The sequence below is a fragment of the Dipodomys merriami genome, unplaced genomic scaffold (assembly GCF_024711535.1).
Source record: "Dipodomys merriami isolate MVZ:Mamm:240054 unplaced genomic scaffold, mDipMer1.0.p SCAF_5, whole genome shotgun sequence".
NCBI lineage: Eukaryota > Metazoa > Chordata > Mammalia > Rodentia > Heteromyidae > Dipodomys > Dipodomys merriami.
The window spans coordinates 73,271,793-73,292,657 of NW_027206068.1; the positions used below are offsets into that span (position 1 = coordinate 73,271,793).

The 20,865-nt window shown below is 38.7% G+C and overlaps 1 protein-coding gene across 1 annotated transcript in view; it reads left to right on the forward strand.

The window, feature by feature from the left end:
- Cntnap2 (contactin associated protein 2) overlaps positions 1–20,865 on the forward strand; it is a 1,671,549-nt gene that overhangs the window by 927,640 nt on the left and 723,044 nt on the right. The window contains exon 10 of the mRNA XM_069996967.1: positions 2,901–3,072. Within this exon, the coding sequence (XP_069853068.1) occupies positions 2,901–3,072 (172 nt within the window). The remainder of the gene's footprint in view (positions 1–2,900; positions 3,073–20,865) is intronic.

The following is a 20,865-nucleotide window of genomic DNA, read 5'->3' on the forward strand; positions in this document are numbered from 1 at the left end:
TGTTCCAGTTCATGGTGCTGATTTTCCAGCACAAAGATTAGGAGGGTAGCCAGCCTTGGATGTCACCATTTAAATTTGTGTGTGTGTGTGTGTGTGTGTGTGTGTGTGTGTGTGTGTGTGTGTGTGTGTGTGTGTGCAGACACACTTGGATTCAGGGCCTTCTTATTCCACTTCCTTGCTCATGGCTAGTGTGTTATTACTTGAGCCACTCCTCTAGTATTGAACGGTTCTGGATGATTGGAGATGGACTCTCACAGACTTTTCTGTTTGGGCTAGCTTTGAACCATGAACCCCCAGGTGTTGTCTCCTGATTTGCTCTCATTAAGATTACAGGCGTGAGCCAATGGTGCCTGACTTTGCACAACTTTACATCATTTGCAGAAGTCAGCCCTGATTGAAGTTGCCAGAAGACTGCAAAAGGGCACAAATACCCACAGGCAGAAGTTAATGGGATCCATCTTAGAAACTTTAGGGATAGTAGAAGAAGAGACCAAAAAAAGCGTCAGTCCTAATGGATATGTAGAAGTTTGTCATGTTGCCTTTCCCTCCAGTATATCTCATGAAGGAAAGTGAGACGACTGACAGTTTCAGACTTTGAAACTATCAAGAACAAACCTACTGTTGTTGTGAGTGACATAGGAAGGCTTATTTTGTGAACTTGATTACACCCAATCTACAGTCATCCATGTTCATGCAGCTGCTCTGCTTCAGAGTTCCCACTCTTGTGAAATAGATCTTATTTTGAAATTTTTCAAAGTTAATGGGAATTTAGAGAATCCCAAGTCCTCACACACAAAAAAAACAAAGATAATCTTCCTATAAGCGAGCCATAGTTACAGCTGGGTGTTTTCTCCATGCTAAATTTAGACATTAAACCTCATTCCACTTTGCCTTGATTAGACAATTGAAAATCAAATGTATGCATACAACTATTCTAAATAGACCACGTATATAAGATCAGCATTTTCCTAAAAGGACTGTCAATGCAAACAAATAAACATGGCTTAGAAAATAACACACACCCATGCATACACATCAAACTATATTCCAGTACCAAGTTATCTGTTCATTGCTGTATTGACATAGAGCCTCAGATTTTTAAAGTGAGAATGTCATTCAAATGTGATTTTACTTTTTCATTATAGTACTGAAGGAAAATTATAGAGTGACATCCTGGTGTCTGCAGGTATTTATTTGAAGAGACATGATGGGTATGTAGAGTGCATGGAGTTCAATACTCTGTTTGAACTATGCCATCTGTACAGTAGGTCTCAGCATCTGTAACTTGAAACCACAGAGAGTAGGCTGCAGAACTATCACCAAAGTTACTATTGTATACCTAAATACTGCACCAAATCCTAAATCTTATTCCACACTCTTTACTTCAAAGACTGCAGATATTTCACTCATCTTTCCTACAACACCATCCAACTTCCACTGCAGAACATGTTGTCTTTCAAAATCGCTAAAAAATTTTCACTTGATCCCTTAATTAAAAGCCCTCAGATATCCTTTGGGAAGCGGACTGCAACTTGCACCTTGCACTCTGGACACCATAGCTCCTTAGGAAGCGTGTTTTTACAAAATAAAGAGCAGGTCACACAATGTTTTAAACACAACTAACAATAAATTTGAAAATGGGCATTTCTCCATACCAGCAGAGAATGTAATGCATGTATGCAAATTTAAATATTCTGTCTTTTAGTCTTTTAAAAAAATTTTATTGTATTTTGATCAAAAGTTGGTCAAAACTACATGAAATAAATCCAGGAATAAGTCAGACTTACCGCACATACTTTGGTGTATACTCTCTGAATGACAATGCCTTGAAGACAAAAGCAAGTGTTTAATATTCTAAATTATTACTATTGATCAAAGAAAATGAATCATATTTTTAAATCCCTTAATGATTTATATCTATTTTTATTGAAAATCCACTTTTGCTCACTTAATGGCATATGTTGGTTCCAATCTGTTTTGTATATAAATTATTTTTTATCTAAAGTGTTAAAAGCAGTGAATTTATAAATAACTACATTTATAAACAGACTAATGAGTACAATTTAAAATTGTTCACTAGGAAAATTTGGTACAGGCATCAATATGGCAAGCAGACATTTTGGGGACCTTCTAGAGGTACTTAATGCGAACAAGTAATATCATTCCCTTATGCCTCACATATTATGAACAATTACAATTTTATTTTTTTATTGAAAAGCCATAATAGTAACTGATTGGTATTACTGTTTTAAAATTATTTAGCAATAAAATTCTCACAGTCTGGTTTCAAGCTTGGTTTATGCATATTCTATTTTCTCATCGAATCAATTATATTTATTATGAAATTTTTGTCTTGTTATTCACTTGCTTTTTTTATAGTAGTTCCATCTGTTAACATCTATATAGCTGCCATATAAAGTAGCTTCAGGAGGTGACAGGTAGGAAGACAAGGGTCGTGAGTTCAAAAATCCAACCTGGGCTGCAAAGTGAGGCCATGACCCCCAAATGGCAATATGCTAACTAAGAAGAGAAAGCAAGCTGGGGAGTTTATAAAGTTCTGAAGTTTCATGCTTGACTTCTGAAGGCAGGCTCAGTTAAAACCTGTGATCCTTAGAAATCAAGTGGGAGATGGACAGCGCGGGAAACATACAAAAGAGAAAATTCAAATGACAGAAGATCTGAGACAGACAATTGCCTTGTAGCTCATAACAGGTGAACCCTGACTTCTTCCTCAAAATCATGTCACATTCTCAAATGTCTTATGCAACAAACATGACTACCATAAGGTTCAAAGACACCTGTAGTTGGACATGATGGCTGTGGGAAGATTTGATATGCACAATTCGCTCCATAAAGTGTATTGGGTGCTGATTGTAACCTTCCTGCCGCTTGTTTCGCAGGTTTTCTGAACCAGATGAGTAACTCAAGTCACTCTACCCTTCAGCCCTCATTCCAAGGATGCATGCAACTCATCCAAGTAGATGATCAGCTGGTGAATTTATATGAAGTGGCACAAAGAAAGCCAGGAAGTTTTGCGAATGTCAGCATTGATATGTGTGCCATCATCGACAGGTAAGCCATGTGCATGCGGGGCCTCGGGCTGTTTGGGTTTTTCCTGTTCAAGATTCTCTTGCAGAACAAGGGAAATGCCCAACAGAAAAGGGAAGAATCAAAGAGACAAAGCATGGGATAATCGAGAGCTGTTTATTATGATGCATTTGTGGTATTAGATGTGGCAGCACCTGTGGGAGAACTATGCATACACACACTCACTCACACACACACACACACACACACACACACACACACACACACACACACAGTGGAAGTACCGATAGTGTCACCTTAGCCTTGATCAGGCTCCTTCAAAGAATGTGTGCATCATGCTACAGCTCAATCATAGTGGAACAGTAAGTGTAAGGATAGCGGAATCCTGATAAATACTTATTATTTATTTATTTGTCATCTTTAAATAGTTGTACAAAAGGGGTTTTAATTCTATGTTCCACTTTATGGATACCATACATCTTTGAGTCTGACAGTTTAATTTTCCTTTGCCTTCTATGTTCCTAAGATGTCTTCTCTCCTTCTGTCTCTGTCAATACTCAGTCTGCACATTGTACCTTCCAAAGATCTCTTTTAGAACACAAAGAAATTTTGCAATTGTCAGTGTACAAATGGGGATTCACTGACATGAAATATTTGGAATAATTGACCCTGCTTGCAAAATACACATGTAAAGATACTGAAAAAATAAAACCTTACTTAGTTTTTGCAAATCTGGGAAGGAGATTTTCATTTTAAAAAAAACATCAATTGAACTCTCAAGAGTAGAAAGATACAAATTTTATATTTAATATTATAGTATCATGTGGACTACCTTTGCATACTTTTAAAATTGCCTTTCAAGACAATGTTTAACACTGCAATTTGAACTACTTTGTTGGCAAACATACTACACTTAACTATGACTTGAAATTAACCTAATAACTTAAGGTAACTTTCTAAGCTAGTTTTAAATCTTTTGAGGAAAGACTATTTCACTGTAAGTAATAATTGTATTAATTTTGAAAATGTATTTCAATTTTAAACAATTTTTCAAACATGTCATTAGTGCTTCTTTAGCGTGACCTGCTTCAAAGTGTAAATCTTACATCTCTAATGAACTTATTTCATGTAAGCTATATTGTCATTCACAGACATGTCACTAACCCTACCAATGTGTAAACTAACCTGTCCTGAAATAAGTTTGCATCTGTTGAAGCTTAGTAGAATGCCATTCCTGTGAATTGAACATTAAAGTTTATGGTGGCTCTAGAATATAATGTTTGAAAGCATGAATGTGTTTATAGTAAGACAAAGAAAAAGCATACTGTGTAATTCTATACATGTTCAGGAATATTGTTATAAACAATATAAACAGTGTATAAACAGTATATGTTTGAAAAGAATAGCAAAACTCCTAATTTTTGAGCCATTAAGAATGCATGAGCTATTGTATCGGCCTAAAGCAAGTGATGGTCATAATCAGAAAAGCTGAGATAAATGTTTTGGAGATCTCTTTTTTTAAAAAGTCTGATCTTAGATGCTACGTTCATAGTTTAACAACTGTTTTCTACACAGACACATTTGTTTCCTCCTAATAGTTAACACAGTAGATGGAAGATTTTAGTACCAGTCCTCTTTCCATGTCAGCAGGTTTAATGAGATAGTAATTTCTGTTTCTAATAAGTCCAGTCACCTTATTCTGCTTTGTAAACAGGCTGAATTTTGTATTACTGTTTCTCTTCAGACATCACGTTCCTTAGCCATTATATTTAAATTGTTTGTTACCAAAGAAGCACAGGTGAGATTGAGATTTTAATGCTCTACTCTAATAGAGACAGCAGGATATTGAACGGACACCCCTCACACCCCACCCCCACCACCATGAGTAAATGAGGCTTGGGGAAGTGAAGCGAATACACAATGGCCCCTGGGCTGAGGAGAAAAGCATGGTACATTTAGGAGAGCCAGTATGGCTCAATTTCCAACCTATTGGTTTCCCCAAATGGGACAATCCCGGTGTCTATACTGTCCAGTTTTCTGTAACAGGCAGATTAGGGAGCCTATCCAGTCCTTCAAAATAACAATCTAGGCTTCTGTAAGGACGTCATTACCTTTGTCTTAATCTCCAGAAACTCACTTATGGAAAACATTTTCTCCTTGTAGTAATTTCTAGGACAACAACTTGAATACCAAATGTTGATGGGGGACCCTTAATCCATCTAAAATGTTTCTCTGGTGAAATTTTAAAATATTAATATTGGGTTGAGTTTTTGAACATGTGGTATAGGAGTACATGCATTTTATTCAAATCTATTGCAGATTTCATTGAGGTCAAACTTAATCTGTGTCTCCAAGTGAGAGAAATGGCCATTTTTAGGAGTAACCCCTGGAGATGATCCTTTAAGAATGCATCTTAGCATACCTTCTAGCTAACAAAGCTTCACAGATGCCTAACTCTACTGCTACTTCCCTGGAATTACACAAATACCCCCCTCTCATCCAAGGAAGCACATACCCATCACTTACTTTTGTCCTTACAAATTCCAGCTTGATTTGTACTTTGAGGGGAAGCAATAACAAAATGTAAACAAAGGATAAACAAATAAGAGAGATACCATAGAGATAATAGGAACAGCTGCTATTTTGATGTTTTATTTTTACTATACTGAAGCTCATTGGAAGGAAGATTTATGTATGTGTCACACTGAACTATCTCAGAGTATTTTTTAACTTCTTGTTTGCTGCTTTTTTTTCAGTACTTAATGATAACTCCAAGGCTTTCTACTGCCTAGGGGAGCATTGGACCATTTGATCCATGCCCCAAAACATTTTTGAACTTTGCCTTTGAGACAAGGTCTTGCTGATCTTGTCTCAAATTTAGATCTCTCTGCTTCCATCTCTTGAGTAGCTGAGGTTATGGGGTTACACCTCCACTCCTGGCTTACCTATTTTCTGAATACAGCATGGAAACAAGAAAAGGACAAGTATGCCCTGGCAGAGAATTATGTATTCAGAGCTTCTTTCTTGAGGAGACAAGATGTCAGTCACCTTTCCAGGTAGTAGAGATAAATCATTCAACAAAACAGACCAAGATCTGTATGCATTTGAAGTTCATCTTATGTGGAAAGGGGAGGAAAGACAAACAATAAACTACAGATATAATGTAAAAGTAAAAAATACATATTAGGTTAGGACAATTTCGTGTTGTGGAAAGAAAGAAAGAAAGACACACTTATGCAATGCAAGGAAGATTTGCACGCCTGAGATCGAAGTACTGGTCAGAATGGGCCTCACTGAAAAGAATACTAGTGCAAGATCTGGGAACAGTAACCGAATTTACCAACGTGTAAGAAGAACATTCTAGACAGAAAGAACAGTCAACACAAAGAAGTCATCCTGACCTGGGAGCCAAGCTGGCGAGCTTGCAAACCTAAGAAGAGTGGTAGGAGAGCAGAACTGGACCCTGGGGACTTCTGTGCTCTTTGAAAGATTTGGCATTTATTCAGAGAGAACTTGGGGTCTCAGGAAAGTCCTGATAGGATGTAGTTTGTATCTTAAAAGGCAGATTCCAGCTCTGGGAAGAGGAGGAACTAGGCTGCTCTCCTAATCCAGTGAAAGATACTGGTAGATGGTTTAGGATATGGGCACAGAACAATGAGATGTGGCGAATTCCAAATGTATTTTAAGATAAGTTTTTAAGATATGAGATAGATAATCTATAGGTTTATAGATTTATAAGATAGATAATCTATAGTTTTATATAATCTATAGGTTTATAGATTTATAAGATAGATTTTTTTCCAGTGGAATAGTGTGTCAAGGGTAAAAAAAATGAATACATCCAAAATTTTGGGTACAAACCACTGGAAGGACTTTCTATTTCCTCCAAGGAAAAATGTGGATGTTAGTGATTAGTCAAGGGGAGTGAAGAAAATAAATCCAAAATTTTGTTTTGGATGTCAGTAGCAATGTCTACTGGAAATTTAAGCAAAAAGTCAGGGACAGCCTTGATTCCATGTAAGTAACAAACATGTATCTTCAGGTTACCCAGGAGGCCTTTGTGACTGACAGGTTGCCTTGGGTAACTAAAGCCAGACTTTACAGTTTCTTCAACTAGTTCTCATGACCAGGAATGGGGGAGATAGAAAGTGGTCAGGAGGGCTGGGAAGGTGGCTCAGTGGTAGAGTGCTTGCCTTGCATGCCTAAGGCCCTGGGTTTGATTCCTCAGCACCACATAAGCAGAAAAAGCTAGAAGTGGTGCTGTAGCTCAAGTGGTAGAGCGCTAGCCTTGAACTGAAGAGCTGAGGGACAGCGCCCAAGCCCAGAGTTCAGGCCCCATGACCAACCAAAAAGAAAGAAAGAAAGAAAGAAGAAAGAGAAAGAAAGAAAGAAAGAAAGAAAGAAAGAAAGAAAGAAAGAAAGAAAGAAAGAAAGAAAGAAAGAAGGAAAGAAAGAAGGAAAGAAAGAAAGAAAGGGAAGGAAGAAAGGAAGGAAGAAAGGGAAGAAAGGGAAGAAGAAAGAAAGAAAGAAAGAAAGAAAGAAAGAAAGAAAGAAAGAAAGAAAGAAAGAAAGAAAGAAAGAAAGAAAGAAAGAAAGAAAGGAAAAGAAAGAAAGAAAGGAAAAGAAAGAAAGAAAGGAAAAGAAAGAAAGAAAGGAAAAGAAAAGGATCAGGATACTCTTCTGACAGTGTGAATCTCTGCCTTCCACTTCTCAGTAATTCATCAAGCTCATATCCTACAACATTTCTGAAAATATAAGAAACCCATCCTATCCAGAAAACCCATCACTCGTTTATCTTGCTTTCTTAACTTTCTTTAATCCACATTTCCTGCCCTTAGGTCTTTGCTTCCTTACAGCTCTTCACTTGTCTGATCCAACGCCTATTTTCAACCATATTCTCTCTGACCTTGATTTCAGGTGTAAAAGTCCCCCAAGCAGGAACCTCTAGCCGTACACCTACCGCCAGAGTGAGACACAGTCACTTCCTCCAACCAGGAAGCAGTGCAAATGCAGCATGAGCCATTTCAAATTGAGGAAGCTGAAAGCAGGAGTCAGAAAAAGAGTCAGAGCTGTGGTTAGGGGCTAGATGAGTCACGGAAAGCCCTAGAAGACACTGATGAGAATTCTGGAAAAATAAAAATCACTGGTTAGCGATTTGGGCAGAATCACTGCAATAGATAACAGTGTTAGAATTTGTGAATCCGTGTGGAGTTCTTGTTGGGCTTGTTTCTGTGGTCTTTTCCAGCACATATGGGTAGGAAGAAGCTAGTATTAAAATAGTCGAGCTTCTGTGGGTGGTGAGCATGCTTGGGTTGGCAAGACGAATATGTTTTGAAAGTAACTGTGAAGTCCATTTTGCAAGTCAAGTTTATGTTTTCTATTTTGAGCCTTAAGCCAGCCTTCACAGTGGAGCTCCCAGCAGGATGAATTTCACCCCCTGATAGGAGCAGGGACAAGACACAGCCTTGGTTACTGGAAGAAAAGCAAGAGTCCTGTTAATGGAGTTCTAGAGGAAACTTCGTTTCCTTGTCTCTGATTATGGTCTCTTACCTTCCTCCATCCTTGTTTAAGGCTCACATAATATTTATAGCTGTATCACAGCAAACTACGGATTAGCAGCTGCCTTCACACCACCCTGTATGAAATATCTTAATCCTTGTTTTATAAACCAGTATAAATCAAATTTAATTTTTCTTGAAATGAAAAACTTCTATCAGTCCCCCATCCCTCACTCCTAAAATCTATCTGATAACTTTTTTTTTAACTACTGCATGGAGAGACAAACTCCCTAGTGTGCAAATGGCTTAGGAAGAAAAGGGAATCTGATTGTTTGATATATTAAGTTTCGTTCCATGGAGGCCCCCTAGAGATGGAAATTTAGTGACTGAACAGCCCCACAGGGACCCAAGCAAATTTATAGCATTACAATTTGCAACTGTCTTGTAAAAGGACTTAAAAGCTAGTCTAAGAAGCTCATTGAAATGAGGACTTTTTTATGTCTACCTGTCTTGTAAATATATTAGGAAACGAAATCTGTAAATGTTCTGGACAGCACAAAGGGTAGAAAAGGACAAAGAAATGTCCAATTTAAAGACAGTCCAGAAAATTACTCCCGAAGAAACCGTGAAAGATTAGATTCTTTTTCCTGAATTAAAAATTATTAGTCTTTAAAGTATTTGGTGGGGGGAGGGGTTGAAGCTACTTAATCACACACCAAATATTTATTTTTTTTAATTCTTTGATTTCACAAACATATACCCAGTTTGATGTTTTACTTTAAATATATAAATTTTGGGGGATTGTTTTGTTTTTTATATTAGTGGGGTTTGAATTCAGGGCCCTCTGCATGCTTGGCTAGAACTATACCATCTAAATTACAACTCCAGGATAGATTGTGTGTCAGTCCTGAGGCTTGAACTCAGGGCCTGGGCATTGTCCCTGAGCTTTTGTACTTAAGCTTAGCTCTCTACCACCTGAGGCACAGCTCTAATTCTAGCTTTTTTTCTTTCTTTTCTTTTCCTTTCTTCTTTCCTTCCTTCCTTCCTTCCTTCCTTCCTTCCTTCCTTCCTTCCTTCCTTCCTTCCTTCCTTCTTTTGTAGTTAATTAGGATAAGAGTCTCACAGACTTTTCTGCCTAGTCTAGCTTCAAACTATGATCCTTGGACCTCAACTTCCTGAGTAGCTAGGATTACAGGCCTGAACCACTGGCACCTGTCTCTAGGCTGGATTTTTGATGGCTAATTAGAGATGAAGTCTCTTAGACTTTTGTGCTAGTCTTCATCTGCCATCCTCTGTATCTCAAATTCCTCAGTGGCTAGAATGATAGCCATGAGGTACTAATGGTCAAGTAGTATGTGGATTTTTATATACCATGCCAGATACTCAATGCTCAGTCGACTGTACTAGGAAATGAATAAAACCAACCAGAAGGAGTTTGTGAATCTAATAAGAACACATTGATGATTTATGTTCCTCAATAAACTATGGGTCAATGGCTATTTGCCTAACATCCAGGAGACCCCTGGGTCTAATCCTCAGCAAGGAAATAAATACATCAATGACTAAGTAAATAACATAAAACAAAATGAAGTTTGCTTTCCCAACTTGAAAATCCTATGTCATAAATAGGCATGACCATACATGTCTGCCATCCCAGCAACTCAGGAGACAGAAGCAGGAGGAGAGCCAGTTCAAGACAGACCCAGAGAAAAGGTAGCAAACCCCTGTCTCAGAAACAAAAGAAGAGAACAGAACTATGGCTGTGGCCCAGATGGTAGAAGGCATGAAACCAAGCTTCTTCCTTTGTGGCCCTCCCAAATGGTTTGAGGGCTCTTCATAGGTTGCTTTGGTAGGAGAAGACATATGCCTATGCATTTGATCCTCTGTGCCCTTCCCACGTTTAATTTTTACAGAGTGAGAGAATAGAGAGACATATATTAATCATTGGCCAGGGTGGTCCCAGCTTGCGTTTCTAGAATAGAATCTTGTAATCCTTCCTGCACAAGTACCATAGCTGTTTGGAAAGCAACCTCCAAGGAGGGCAGGTTCTTTCTGGGCCCTTCCTGCAGCTCCCAAGCCTACTTAAGCTGTTCTGTAACCACTTCCCCGCACTTGGCCCACTGTCGGCTTCCACAATGCTCACATTCTATACACGTGACAATTGGTCCCACGTTGTGGCGATGAGAGAGCACATCTAGAGAAACTCTTCAGTTCCAAGTCAGGAGAGGCAACGATCTAGAGGCGTCTGTTCCATGCCATCCTCCATCTAGGTCTGTCCACTAGCCATCTACCCCTGTTCATAGACCCTCCATAAGGACACAAGGTACCGTCCTAATCTCTTGAAGACTACCAACAAGCTGAAATTAATATGGTGAGTGTGTGGAATGAGGGTTGGACTTATGAACGGCTCTCTGAGGCTCCCTTTCCATCTTGGCAAGCCGTTTCTCCATTCTTCTTAGACAGGAGCTATCTCAGGCTTGCATCAAATGCCAGCACTGCCATAGTTCTCAGTGTCAACCTGAGATTCATCCAGGCAGAAGATACTTGTTGAAGATCGCAGAAAGCGGTTTCCAAACCCTCCATGGATGAAACACTGAGACTGTAAGAGGGAAGAGTCCTGCTCAGACCATACAGCAAATTCATGGTGTGTCTTGCAAGTTTTCACGGCACTTACAGTGCCTCTCCTTTGTCCTCAACACCGGATTGTAACTCTTTCTACCACCAAAGATCTCTTTTTTTTTTCTTTTTTAATCTACTTTGCCAAAATTATATCCAGGCTTCTATTAAATTCTATTCTATCCCAGAATGCAGAGACGAAGGCTTCCGAGTCCCTGCTCCCTGGTGACAAGCATTATTGATCTACCAGGTACGTCACCACTGTTCAAGATATATTTGGTGAACCCCAGGTGTTAGTGGCTCACGCCTGTAATCCTAGCTACTCAGGAGGCTGAGATCTGAGGATCATGGTTCAAAGCCAGCCCAGGCAGGAATGTCCATGAGACTCTTATCTCCAATAAACTTCCAGAAAACCAGAAGTGGTGCTGTGGCTCAAGTGGTAGAGTGCTCGCCTTGAGCTGAAGAACTGAGGGACAGCGCTCAGGCCCAGAGTTCAAGCCCCACAACAAAAAAGAAAAGAAAAGATATATGTGAGGAAAAATAAAGCCAAAATAGTGTGTGAAGTGGGATAAATGAAAAGTGAGGCACAGAAAGACAAATACAGTATCATCCACTTTGTATGTATTATCCCAAAATTTGAAAGAGAGAACGGAAATGCTTACAACTTGAGGGGTCTGGGACTAGGGCAATGTTGTAGTTAGAGGAGAATGTTTTGCAGGGCTCTATGGCACTTTTTTTTTTTTTTGTCGGCTGTGGGGCTTGAACTCTGGGCCTGGGCGCTGTCCCTCAGCTCTTCAGCTCAAGGCGAGTGCTCTACCACTTGAGCTACAGCGCCACTTCTGGTTTTCTGGTAGTTTTTTGGAAATAGGAGTCTCACAGTCTTTCCTGCCCGGGCTGGCTTTGAACTGTGATCCTCAGATCTCAGCCTCCTGAGTAGCTAGGATTACAGGCATGAGCCACCAGCGCCCGGCATGGCACATATTTTTAATATAACAACTCATGGTGTACTTTTTTTTCCTTTTTACATCCTGTTTTGCTTTGTTTATTTTTAATGGGCTGTTACCTTTTTTGCCCAGAATTTGGCTCAAGGAATTCTCCAGTCTCAGTCTCCTGAGTAACTAGAATTAGAGATGCACACCACCTTTGTGTAGTTGTCTTGAAAATTCTTGAGAATAAACTTTAAACCTATGATTGAGAATACATTTTCTATGTTTTCACCACCAAAATAATTGAAAATGGAAAAAAGATCACATGATGTAGCATACAGGATCATTCACTCAATTTAGTGATTCCACAACATTTGCGTATTTTGAAACAAGAGACTATACAAAATATAGTCTGTCAATTTCAAAAAAAATCAATAGTTTAAGTGTTAAAAACAATGATAATATCGACTAAAAATGAAAGAAAAATTCAAAGTCGCTTAAAATTGTTTTTTACTACAGTAAAGAGGAAGTTTGCTGCGAAACCTGACTTTAGGGTAGTGGTGATATTTATGCTAGCTTTTCTCTCTCCCACCTGGATGTAGCTGACTCTTGCCACCCTCTGGGTCTGACACCTCCCATTTCTTCTCATCTGTCCCTAGCCCCGACCAGCCCCTGCTCCTCTTCCTTCAGAAATGTTAATGTCATCAATTAGGATGGTGTCCCACTGTGCCAGCCCTTCTTTTACTCAGGGAAACATTTTGTCTTAGCTTTAGGGACTTACTTCATTACTCACACTGTGGGCTTCTGGGAATATTTTACTTGTTGGTGATAATTATGTACCAAGGCTCAAAGAAGCAGAAAGTCTTTCAGATAAACTTTATATCCTTGGAAACGTTGCATGGGCTCAGTCTTGACAGCAGTGTGGCTTTGACCCCATGCGATTCTAAAGCAGCAAGAACACGTTGCCTGGAACAAATCTGTAGGAACTTGAGCCAACAAGCAATTTTCTAGGAGTGAAACTGAATTTCCTTTTGGAAGACATCCTTTGAAAACAACCTTAAAGCAAAAACGGTACTCGAGATCCTAAAACCTATTTGCCACCCTAAAAGAAACAAATTAAAAAGGACTAGGGATAGAAGGCCAGCTTTTTTTTTTCTCATGGGACAAACACATCTTGTGGCTTTTAAAGCACAATATAGCAACCTATCTCTTCATCTTTCTTGAATCATAGATTTTATATTATCAATATAAAAATAAACTTGATACTGTCTAGGGGTCTTGGGTTCTTTCTTTTCTCCACCAAGTAAAGAATCCTGAGGCAGGAAAAGCTGGAGTAGAGGCAAAGTTTAGTTTAAAGTAAGAGTAAGGCGCCAGGCAAACTGAGGCAAGCCTCCTAGATACCACTGGATTGGTACAAATCCCCAACCAGAACTCCTGGCACAGAGACTCACCTTATGTCATATGAGGCCTTGTCCACCTGCTTCCCAGACAACGAGAAGGAAGCTCAGAAGTCTGTATCCTGATGTAGGATCATGAGGATCCCTCTTTTATAGCTCTTTGGGGGCATCCGGTTAGGCTACTGCCCACCTCGCCCCTATCTTCTGAGCAGGTTTACGCCCAAAGTCACCTGAGGCCTTACTTTTGTCCGAGCCAATAGGTTGTTTCACAGGCCTTTAGAGAGCCGCCATCCCTGTTTCCCTGTCTGCCTCATCTTCCCTTTTTTGTTGCTCCTTTTTCCTTTCTTCATTCGGGGCAAACCTAACTACTAAGATACATGTGGTAAGCCATATTTCCTCATATTGGATCAGAGCTGTTTCAGATACCTGCATCTCTATTTTTCTTGGCCTTCCATACTACTTTCCGCCAAACTCACAGAGGAGTTTCCTGTTTAGATTACAACCTTTAAACCATGATCATCTGGCACAAATCTACCAGCTGAATAACCAAAAAATGTTACACATCCAGACCAACCCATGCCCAAGTAATTTGCCTCTCTGAAGTGATTTCAATGTAATTTTAAGCATTAGAATAGCAAATTTTATTTTTATATAATGTAATAGAGAAATGTGATAGAAGATAACATTCTCAGGGTGGGAAATAAAAAAGAAAATAAAGAAATTGAATTAACCATTTTAAGATTCAACAGCATCCTGGTTGCATTGCATGTATGAGGACAAAGGAAATTCTATCTGCTTTTTGGTGTGGCATATAGCTGTGCTTTGACATTTAAATCCCAAGGAAGGCCTAGTACATAAAAGTAATGCCAAAAGAAAAAAACAAAACAAAACCCACACACAGCCTTGTGTTTGAAGATAAGCATAAAGGAAAAAAATAAATAATTTTAACATGTAGCTAAATCAACTACAGGAAGATTTAAGTTAGTCATTTCTTGCTTTTTGATATTACAATACCTGAGATAAAGAAATGATAGAAAATATAATTTTAAGATATTTAAGGTATCATTCTTAACCAATATTTTGTCCTTCAGGTAATTGCTTTTGTCCATTCTGTAGCTACATTGCGAACTTTTGATGGTACTATCAGAACTCATGTAGTGCTTTCTCCTAAACCAACCAGGTATAGATAGCCCATTCTTTTTAGTAAAGTATGAAATGGGTAGCCATAGATTAATGAATGAAAAAAAGGAACTAGTAAGACACCTTCCCTTAAAAAATACACATCACATCACATTGTGTGCAGAAAGGTTTTCACTCTTGAGTATATTGTTGCTGTTTTCATTGTTTGGGACATTCTAAGGTTTGAACACAAGACCTTGTGTTTGTAAGGCGGGTGCTCTGCCACTTGACCACTGACTCCAGACCTTTATTACTTCAGTTATTTTTCAGGTATAATCTATCATCATACCTGAAGAGAAATCAAGAGTGACAGATTTTTCAAAATAAAGAAAAAAAGAAGGCAAAAAATATCAGTCTGGTGGAGACCTAGGGGTGTGTCATTGTTTGTCTCTTACTTGTGAATTGCACACACAGGTTTGACCTCTTCCTGTGGCTCTGCCCAGTTTTCCCCCAGAAGCCAGTCTTACATGGGTAGTCAACTTAGGTTTTGTGAGTAGCCCTGTCAAATATTCTGAAAGCACTTGCTGCCCTGCTAGGGGAATGTACTTTATGCCTGTGCTTATGAATGCATGTAGGAACTTATTACCGCCTAACTCTCATTTGTTGGTTTAACATATCCAATCTACATGGCAAAATATGTTGCATGAACAAGAGAGGTGCGCGGATGCAGGGATGGGGACGAGGGGTGTGTTTGTTTAGAATGCTGTCGGGAAATGAATCTGTATCCATGTTAACAAACAACTTGCAATGTCTGAAGTGGGGTCTTAATCAGTAAACAGGCTGGCTTACACAGATTCTCACCCTCCCTGTGTGGAGAGCTCGCCCCTTGAGTGCTATACAACATTTGCTTATAGGATTGGCTTTGTTTTCTTTCCAGTCCTGCCTTCTGCACTTATGTTCTAGTAGTTTAATGATCTTCGCTGCTTCGGCAGAGGCCCAGGAAGGCTTCGTCAACATGAAAATTATTTTCCTGGACACACTTCAGTGAAGAGCCCCTCTGGGTGAATAGACAGATGTGTCATCAAAGCAAATTGTTTTTACTTTCTTGAAACTTGAGGCATTTGCAAATTATAGGGGGGGGGGGGGAGTGACATTTCTTAAAGGTGCATAGAAATACTGTATACCCACAGGTTTGTTCCCTTCTCCAGGTTATTTTATTTCATTAACTCAAGGAAGAGTTGTTAATCTCCCGGGAAGGTCAAGGCCCTGGTACTCAATCTGTACAATAAGAACATCCGAGGATCTCTTTACCCAGAAAATGGACAAAAGCAGATAGGGACACAGAACCCATTTTTACGAAGTGCTAAAACTAGATGCAGACGCTCTTGCTAGTTAGTCACTACAGGTAATGATTTTTATAGAAAATCAGTCAAAGTAAAATTACTGTGGCCCACAAAACCTTCATAGGGGAAGCCCTTCGACCCTTAGAGGAACTTTAGCCTCAGATGAGAAAGATAGGAAAGAAAAAATAAGCTAAGCAGGAGCAAGGGCCTGAGCACCACAGAGTACTTCTGAATGAAGAAAGTAATCAGTTAAACTATAGCAGAAAGCCTGCAGGACAGGCACAGAAAGGCTGGAAAGATGTTTTTAATTTCTTTATGTACCATTTGCTCTTCAGTCCCTCTTAAATTACCTAATAAGGATAGCAGTTGGGCTTTTTTGTTTGTTTATTTGTTTTTTGGGTTGTTTTTCTGTTTTGTTTTGTGCTGGTCATGGGGCAATCCCTGGGCACTGTCCCTAAGCATTTTATCTCAAGTCTAGTGCTCTGCTAATTGAACCACAGCTCTACTTCTGGCTCTTTGGTGTTTAATTGAAGGTCAGAGTCTCATAGACTTTGCTGCCCTAGTTAGCGTTGAAGTACAATCCTCATATCTCAGCATCCTGGGTATCTAGAATTACAGGCATGAGCCACTGGCATCTGTGATAAACCCTCCATTTTTAGTAACTAGTGAAAGAGACGGCTATTCTAGTGCTAAACAAACAAACAAATGGAAAATGCCCAAAGAGAAGAGTGTTCAAGAGAACATTTCTAATTCTCCCTGGGATCCAGGTTAGGATGGAGAAGTCCACAAAAGGTTGAGCTGATCATGAGCACATGGGAGGGAGATCCAGTCAGCAGAAAACCAAGGCTGAATAAGACTTTACTGGGATGGGAAAATAGCAAAAAACCTGTAGCTACAACTGAGCAACAGAGGTGAGAGGAGAGAAAACAAAATTAAAGCACAAGAGGCAGAATTAGAAGTACAGATAATGAGACCCTGAGTTAAAAAGTCAGAAGAGATGAAGGTTTATAGCTCTTCTGAATACTTAGCATAAATAAATGAATAAATAAATAAATGTGTAATATGAACAATTTTATATTGATTTATGTTAAACTACATGGTTAAAATTAATTTGCCTCTTTCTTTTTCCTTTCTGAATATGGTTATTTTAATACTTAAAATTGCATATGGCACAGTGTCCATGCTACTGATGGGAAGTGCCGGCTTCCAAGCTCAGTCAACCTTCCAGGAGATGGTTCCAGTTGTATCCAGTGTGGTTACCAAGGGCTTTTCTGCTCCCTCAATGGTTTTGTCTACAGAAGAGTTAGAAAACATCCATAAAGCTAGGACTCAGCAAATTGTCCTTCCGAATATTTTTTTTTAATTTCAGAAACAATGGGATTCCCAGAAGGTCTTTGGAAACAGGCATTCTTCTGAAGTTTTCAGTCCCTTTTAATTAGTCAGAAGTTTTCTTGAGCCAGTAGCATCCCCAGAGAATACCTTTGCAGACTTAGGAACCAGATGTGTTGGTTTTCTCTTAGAATATTAATTTCTTATTCATTAAAAAATAAAATAACAATTACTCAATGGAAAAAGGCGAGGCTTAAATTAAGTAGATGATATTTTAGTTGAGCACAAGTTAGAACTTCCTGGTTCAAAGATTAATTTCTTTCACTAAATTATCTGTCAGTTATACAACTGTGTTCATGTAAGACAAGAACCCTGCAGTTAAAGTTCAAGTCTCAGAAAGACATTTATTTCAGCTGCTAAAAAAGAGGCCCAGTTACAGATTCTTAAATGAATATGAAATTTAGTATTGGATTTCTGAATAGATCACCCAGAATTTCTGTGTTAACTACAGAAGCCCAAACAACCCAGCCTCTATCCACTGTTCTAGTCTCATAGCTCACAGTTTCCTTTCACCCATTGTCAAAAGGGGCACTAACTTTATGCATTTTGTCTAATGTTAACAAAAGAAAAAGGTCCATATTCCCTTTCAGTAAGCCTTCCCAGAAGTTCCCAAAACATGTCCATTTCCTCTCATTGTCCTGAGTTAAGCCCAACAGCAGCAAACCACAAGATCCTCTTGACTGTGCCAGTCTCTTTCAATATGGCTACCATAACTTTAGGGGTTATCATTGAAGAGAAAAGGAAAATTGTAATGGGATAGACAAACTGCCAGCCCCACCTACCTGATGTCACAAATATTTTTAAGATGGCAAAAATAAAGAATAGGTCCAGAATAAAAATTATTGTATCATTCATAAATTTTACTGTTTATACATTTTATATTTTCTCTAATAATTCAAAAACTATGTTCATCAAAGTTGTCTAAGGCATTGGAAATTTTGTAATATTCAGGATAAATAAGATCTAAAGTATGCCTTCAAGGATTTCCTAGCAGAGTTGGCTGTAGATTCTAACTTTTGTAATAATCTACTTGAAATTCATCAGTAACTTCTCATTGCCCTTAGGAAAATAAGTCAATTGCTTAGAAGTATGCAGACTCTGAACTCTCAGCCTGCTGCATTCTGGCACTTGTTCCTCTTAGTTTTCATCTCACACTTGTGTCCTCTGAGTTCTTGACTACACCAGCCTGTGTAAGGGCCTGGCTCTCTCTTCCACAGAAAGCACATGGTAAATATTACCTGACTCCTAACATTCCTTACTCTGACCCTTCCTTATTCTTCAGGTGTCAGTTCATAGGTAAATTCTTTAAAGACACCCTGGCCACATTCTCTAAGGTTGGGCTAGGTTCTTGCTAACTTCTCAGTAACTAAGTATTCAAGGCTGTGATTATATCTCTGTCCTGTCTCTCCATCTCTGAGATTTTTCAAAATGAGAAGCAGACCTAAATGTGCCCCTTACCTATAAACACAGATTAATAAGTGAATAAAACAAACTAGTTTCTCAACTGTGTGGCCATGGCTCATGGAACTGACATCTGTGTTTACTCAGGAGGCTGACATCTGTGGATTAAGTTCAAAGCCAGCATAGGCAAGGTCTGAGAGACTCATTACTTCCAATTATCCAGCAAAAAGCTAGAAATGAACCGTGGTGAAATAATAGAGAACTAACCTGAAACAGAAAAGGCTAAGGCTTAGCATCCAATGCATGAGGTCAAGCTCCAGTCCCAGCACACATTCACACACACACACACACACACACACACACAGAGAGAGAGAGAGAGAGAGAGAGAGAGAGAGAGAGAGAGAGAGAGAGAGAGAGAGAGAGAGAGAGAGAGAGAGCAAAAACCTTGGATCTCTGAGGACAGAAGAGTATGTAACAATGAGGGACAGTATTGTCTTAATGAAAAATGGAATTAAGTTGAATTAAGAACTTTCCTGCAATTCTGAAAATGTAACCGGTTAAACATCAATCTATAGCCCATAGAGGCCTTTCACTAGGTTATATCTAAGTCTACACATTCCAGAGAAATTATCAGCTTTTACTCATTGGAAGAAATTCCTACTTCAACTTGATCATTCTCGAAACTCTGTGCCCCTCTCTTACTCATCCTGTCTGATTCAGTGATCATAAAATTCTATCAGCAAGTGCATCATTTAAAAAATGGTACAAAGAGTTTTACTGTAATCATTTAAAAACATCTTTTACAATGAAGGAATATTCTGAGCCATTCTCTATTTCTATGAGATCAGTAAATGAAGAAGGTCCTGGGTCACAGGGAAGCTCTATGTGTACACTATTGAAGAACCTCTATACTTCTTTCCAGAGTGGTTGAACAAATTTACATTAACAGCAACAATGTAGTAGCATTCCCTTTTGGCCACATCCCCACCAGCATTTGTTATTGTAAGTTTTCTTGATACTGGTCATTCTAACTGGAAAGAGGTAGAATTTCAATGTTGTTTTGATTTGAATTCCCTTATGGCTAGAGATGTTGAACATTTTTTCATGTGTGTATTGCCCATTCTTACTTATTCCTCTGAGAAATCTCTCTTTAAGTCTTTAGCCCATTTATTAATTGGGTTGTTGATTCTTTGAGGATTTATTTGGGGAGTTTAATTTTTTGAGCTCTAAGTATATTTTTTATATGAGGCCCTTGTCTGATGCATAGCTGGTGAGAAATCTTCTCCCATTATGTGAGCTTTCTATTTATCTTGTTAGCTATGTCCTTTGCCGTGCAGAAACTCTTCAGTTTGATGTTATCCCATTTATCCAGGCTTTCTTTGATTTGTTGTGATTCTGAATCTTAGGAAGTTTCAACCCATGCCTAGGACACCTAGTGTTTCCTCTACCCCTTCCTGTAATATTTTCATGGTATCTGGCCTTACATTCAAGTCAGAGCATTTATCCAATGGAACATAAACCATGCCCCACTAAAGCTACCAGCACAACTGTGTTCATTAAAGCATTGTTTACACTAGACAAGTTATAGAATCAGCCAAGATGCCCCTCATTGGACAAACAGATCAAGAAATATGGTATATATGTATATATATATTTATGTATATATGTATATATATATATATATATATAATGGAATTGTACTTTTCCAACAGAAAGAATGATATTGTACCATTCATAAGGAAATTGAAAGACTTGGGAAAAATTATATTAAGCAAAGTAAGCCAACCCCAAGGAAGCATAGGTTGCATTGCTTCCCTCATTTGTACTAACTAGAATGTGCCTATAAATCTATAAGTAAACACACTGGATGGCAAAAGATAAAAATACACTGGGACCTGATAAATTATGCAGGTCTCTAGACAGTGATGGAGTGAGACCAAAGGAGGATAATCACAAGAGCAGATCACAAAGGCTCAATAACTATTGGCACATGATCACATAAAATAATATTTTATGAAATGAACTCCAAGATATTTTTGTTGTGGTTATTGCTATTTTGGTTGTCTTTTCCTTTTGTCTTGTTTGTGAGTTTATTTGTCTTTGAGAGTATAAAAGGGTCACAGAAAAG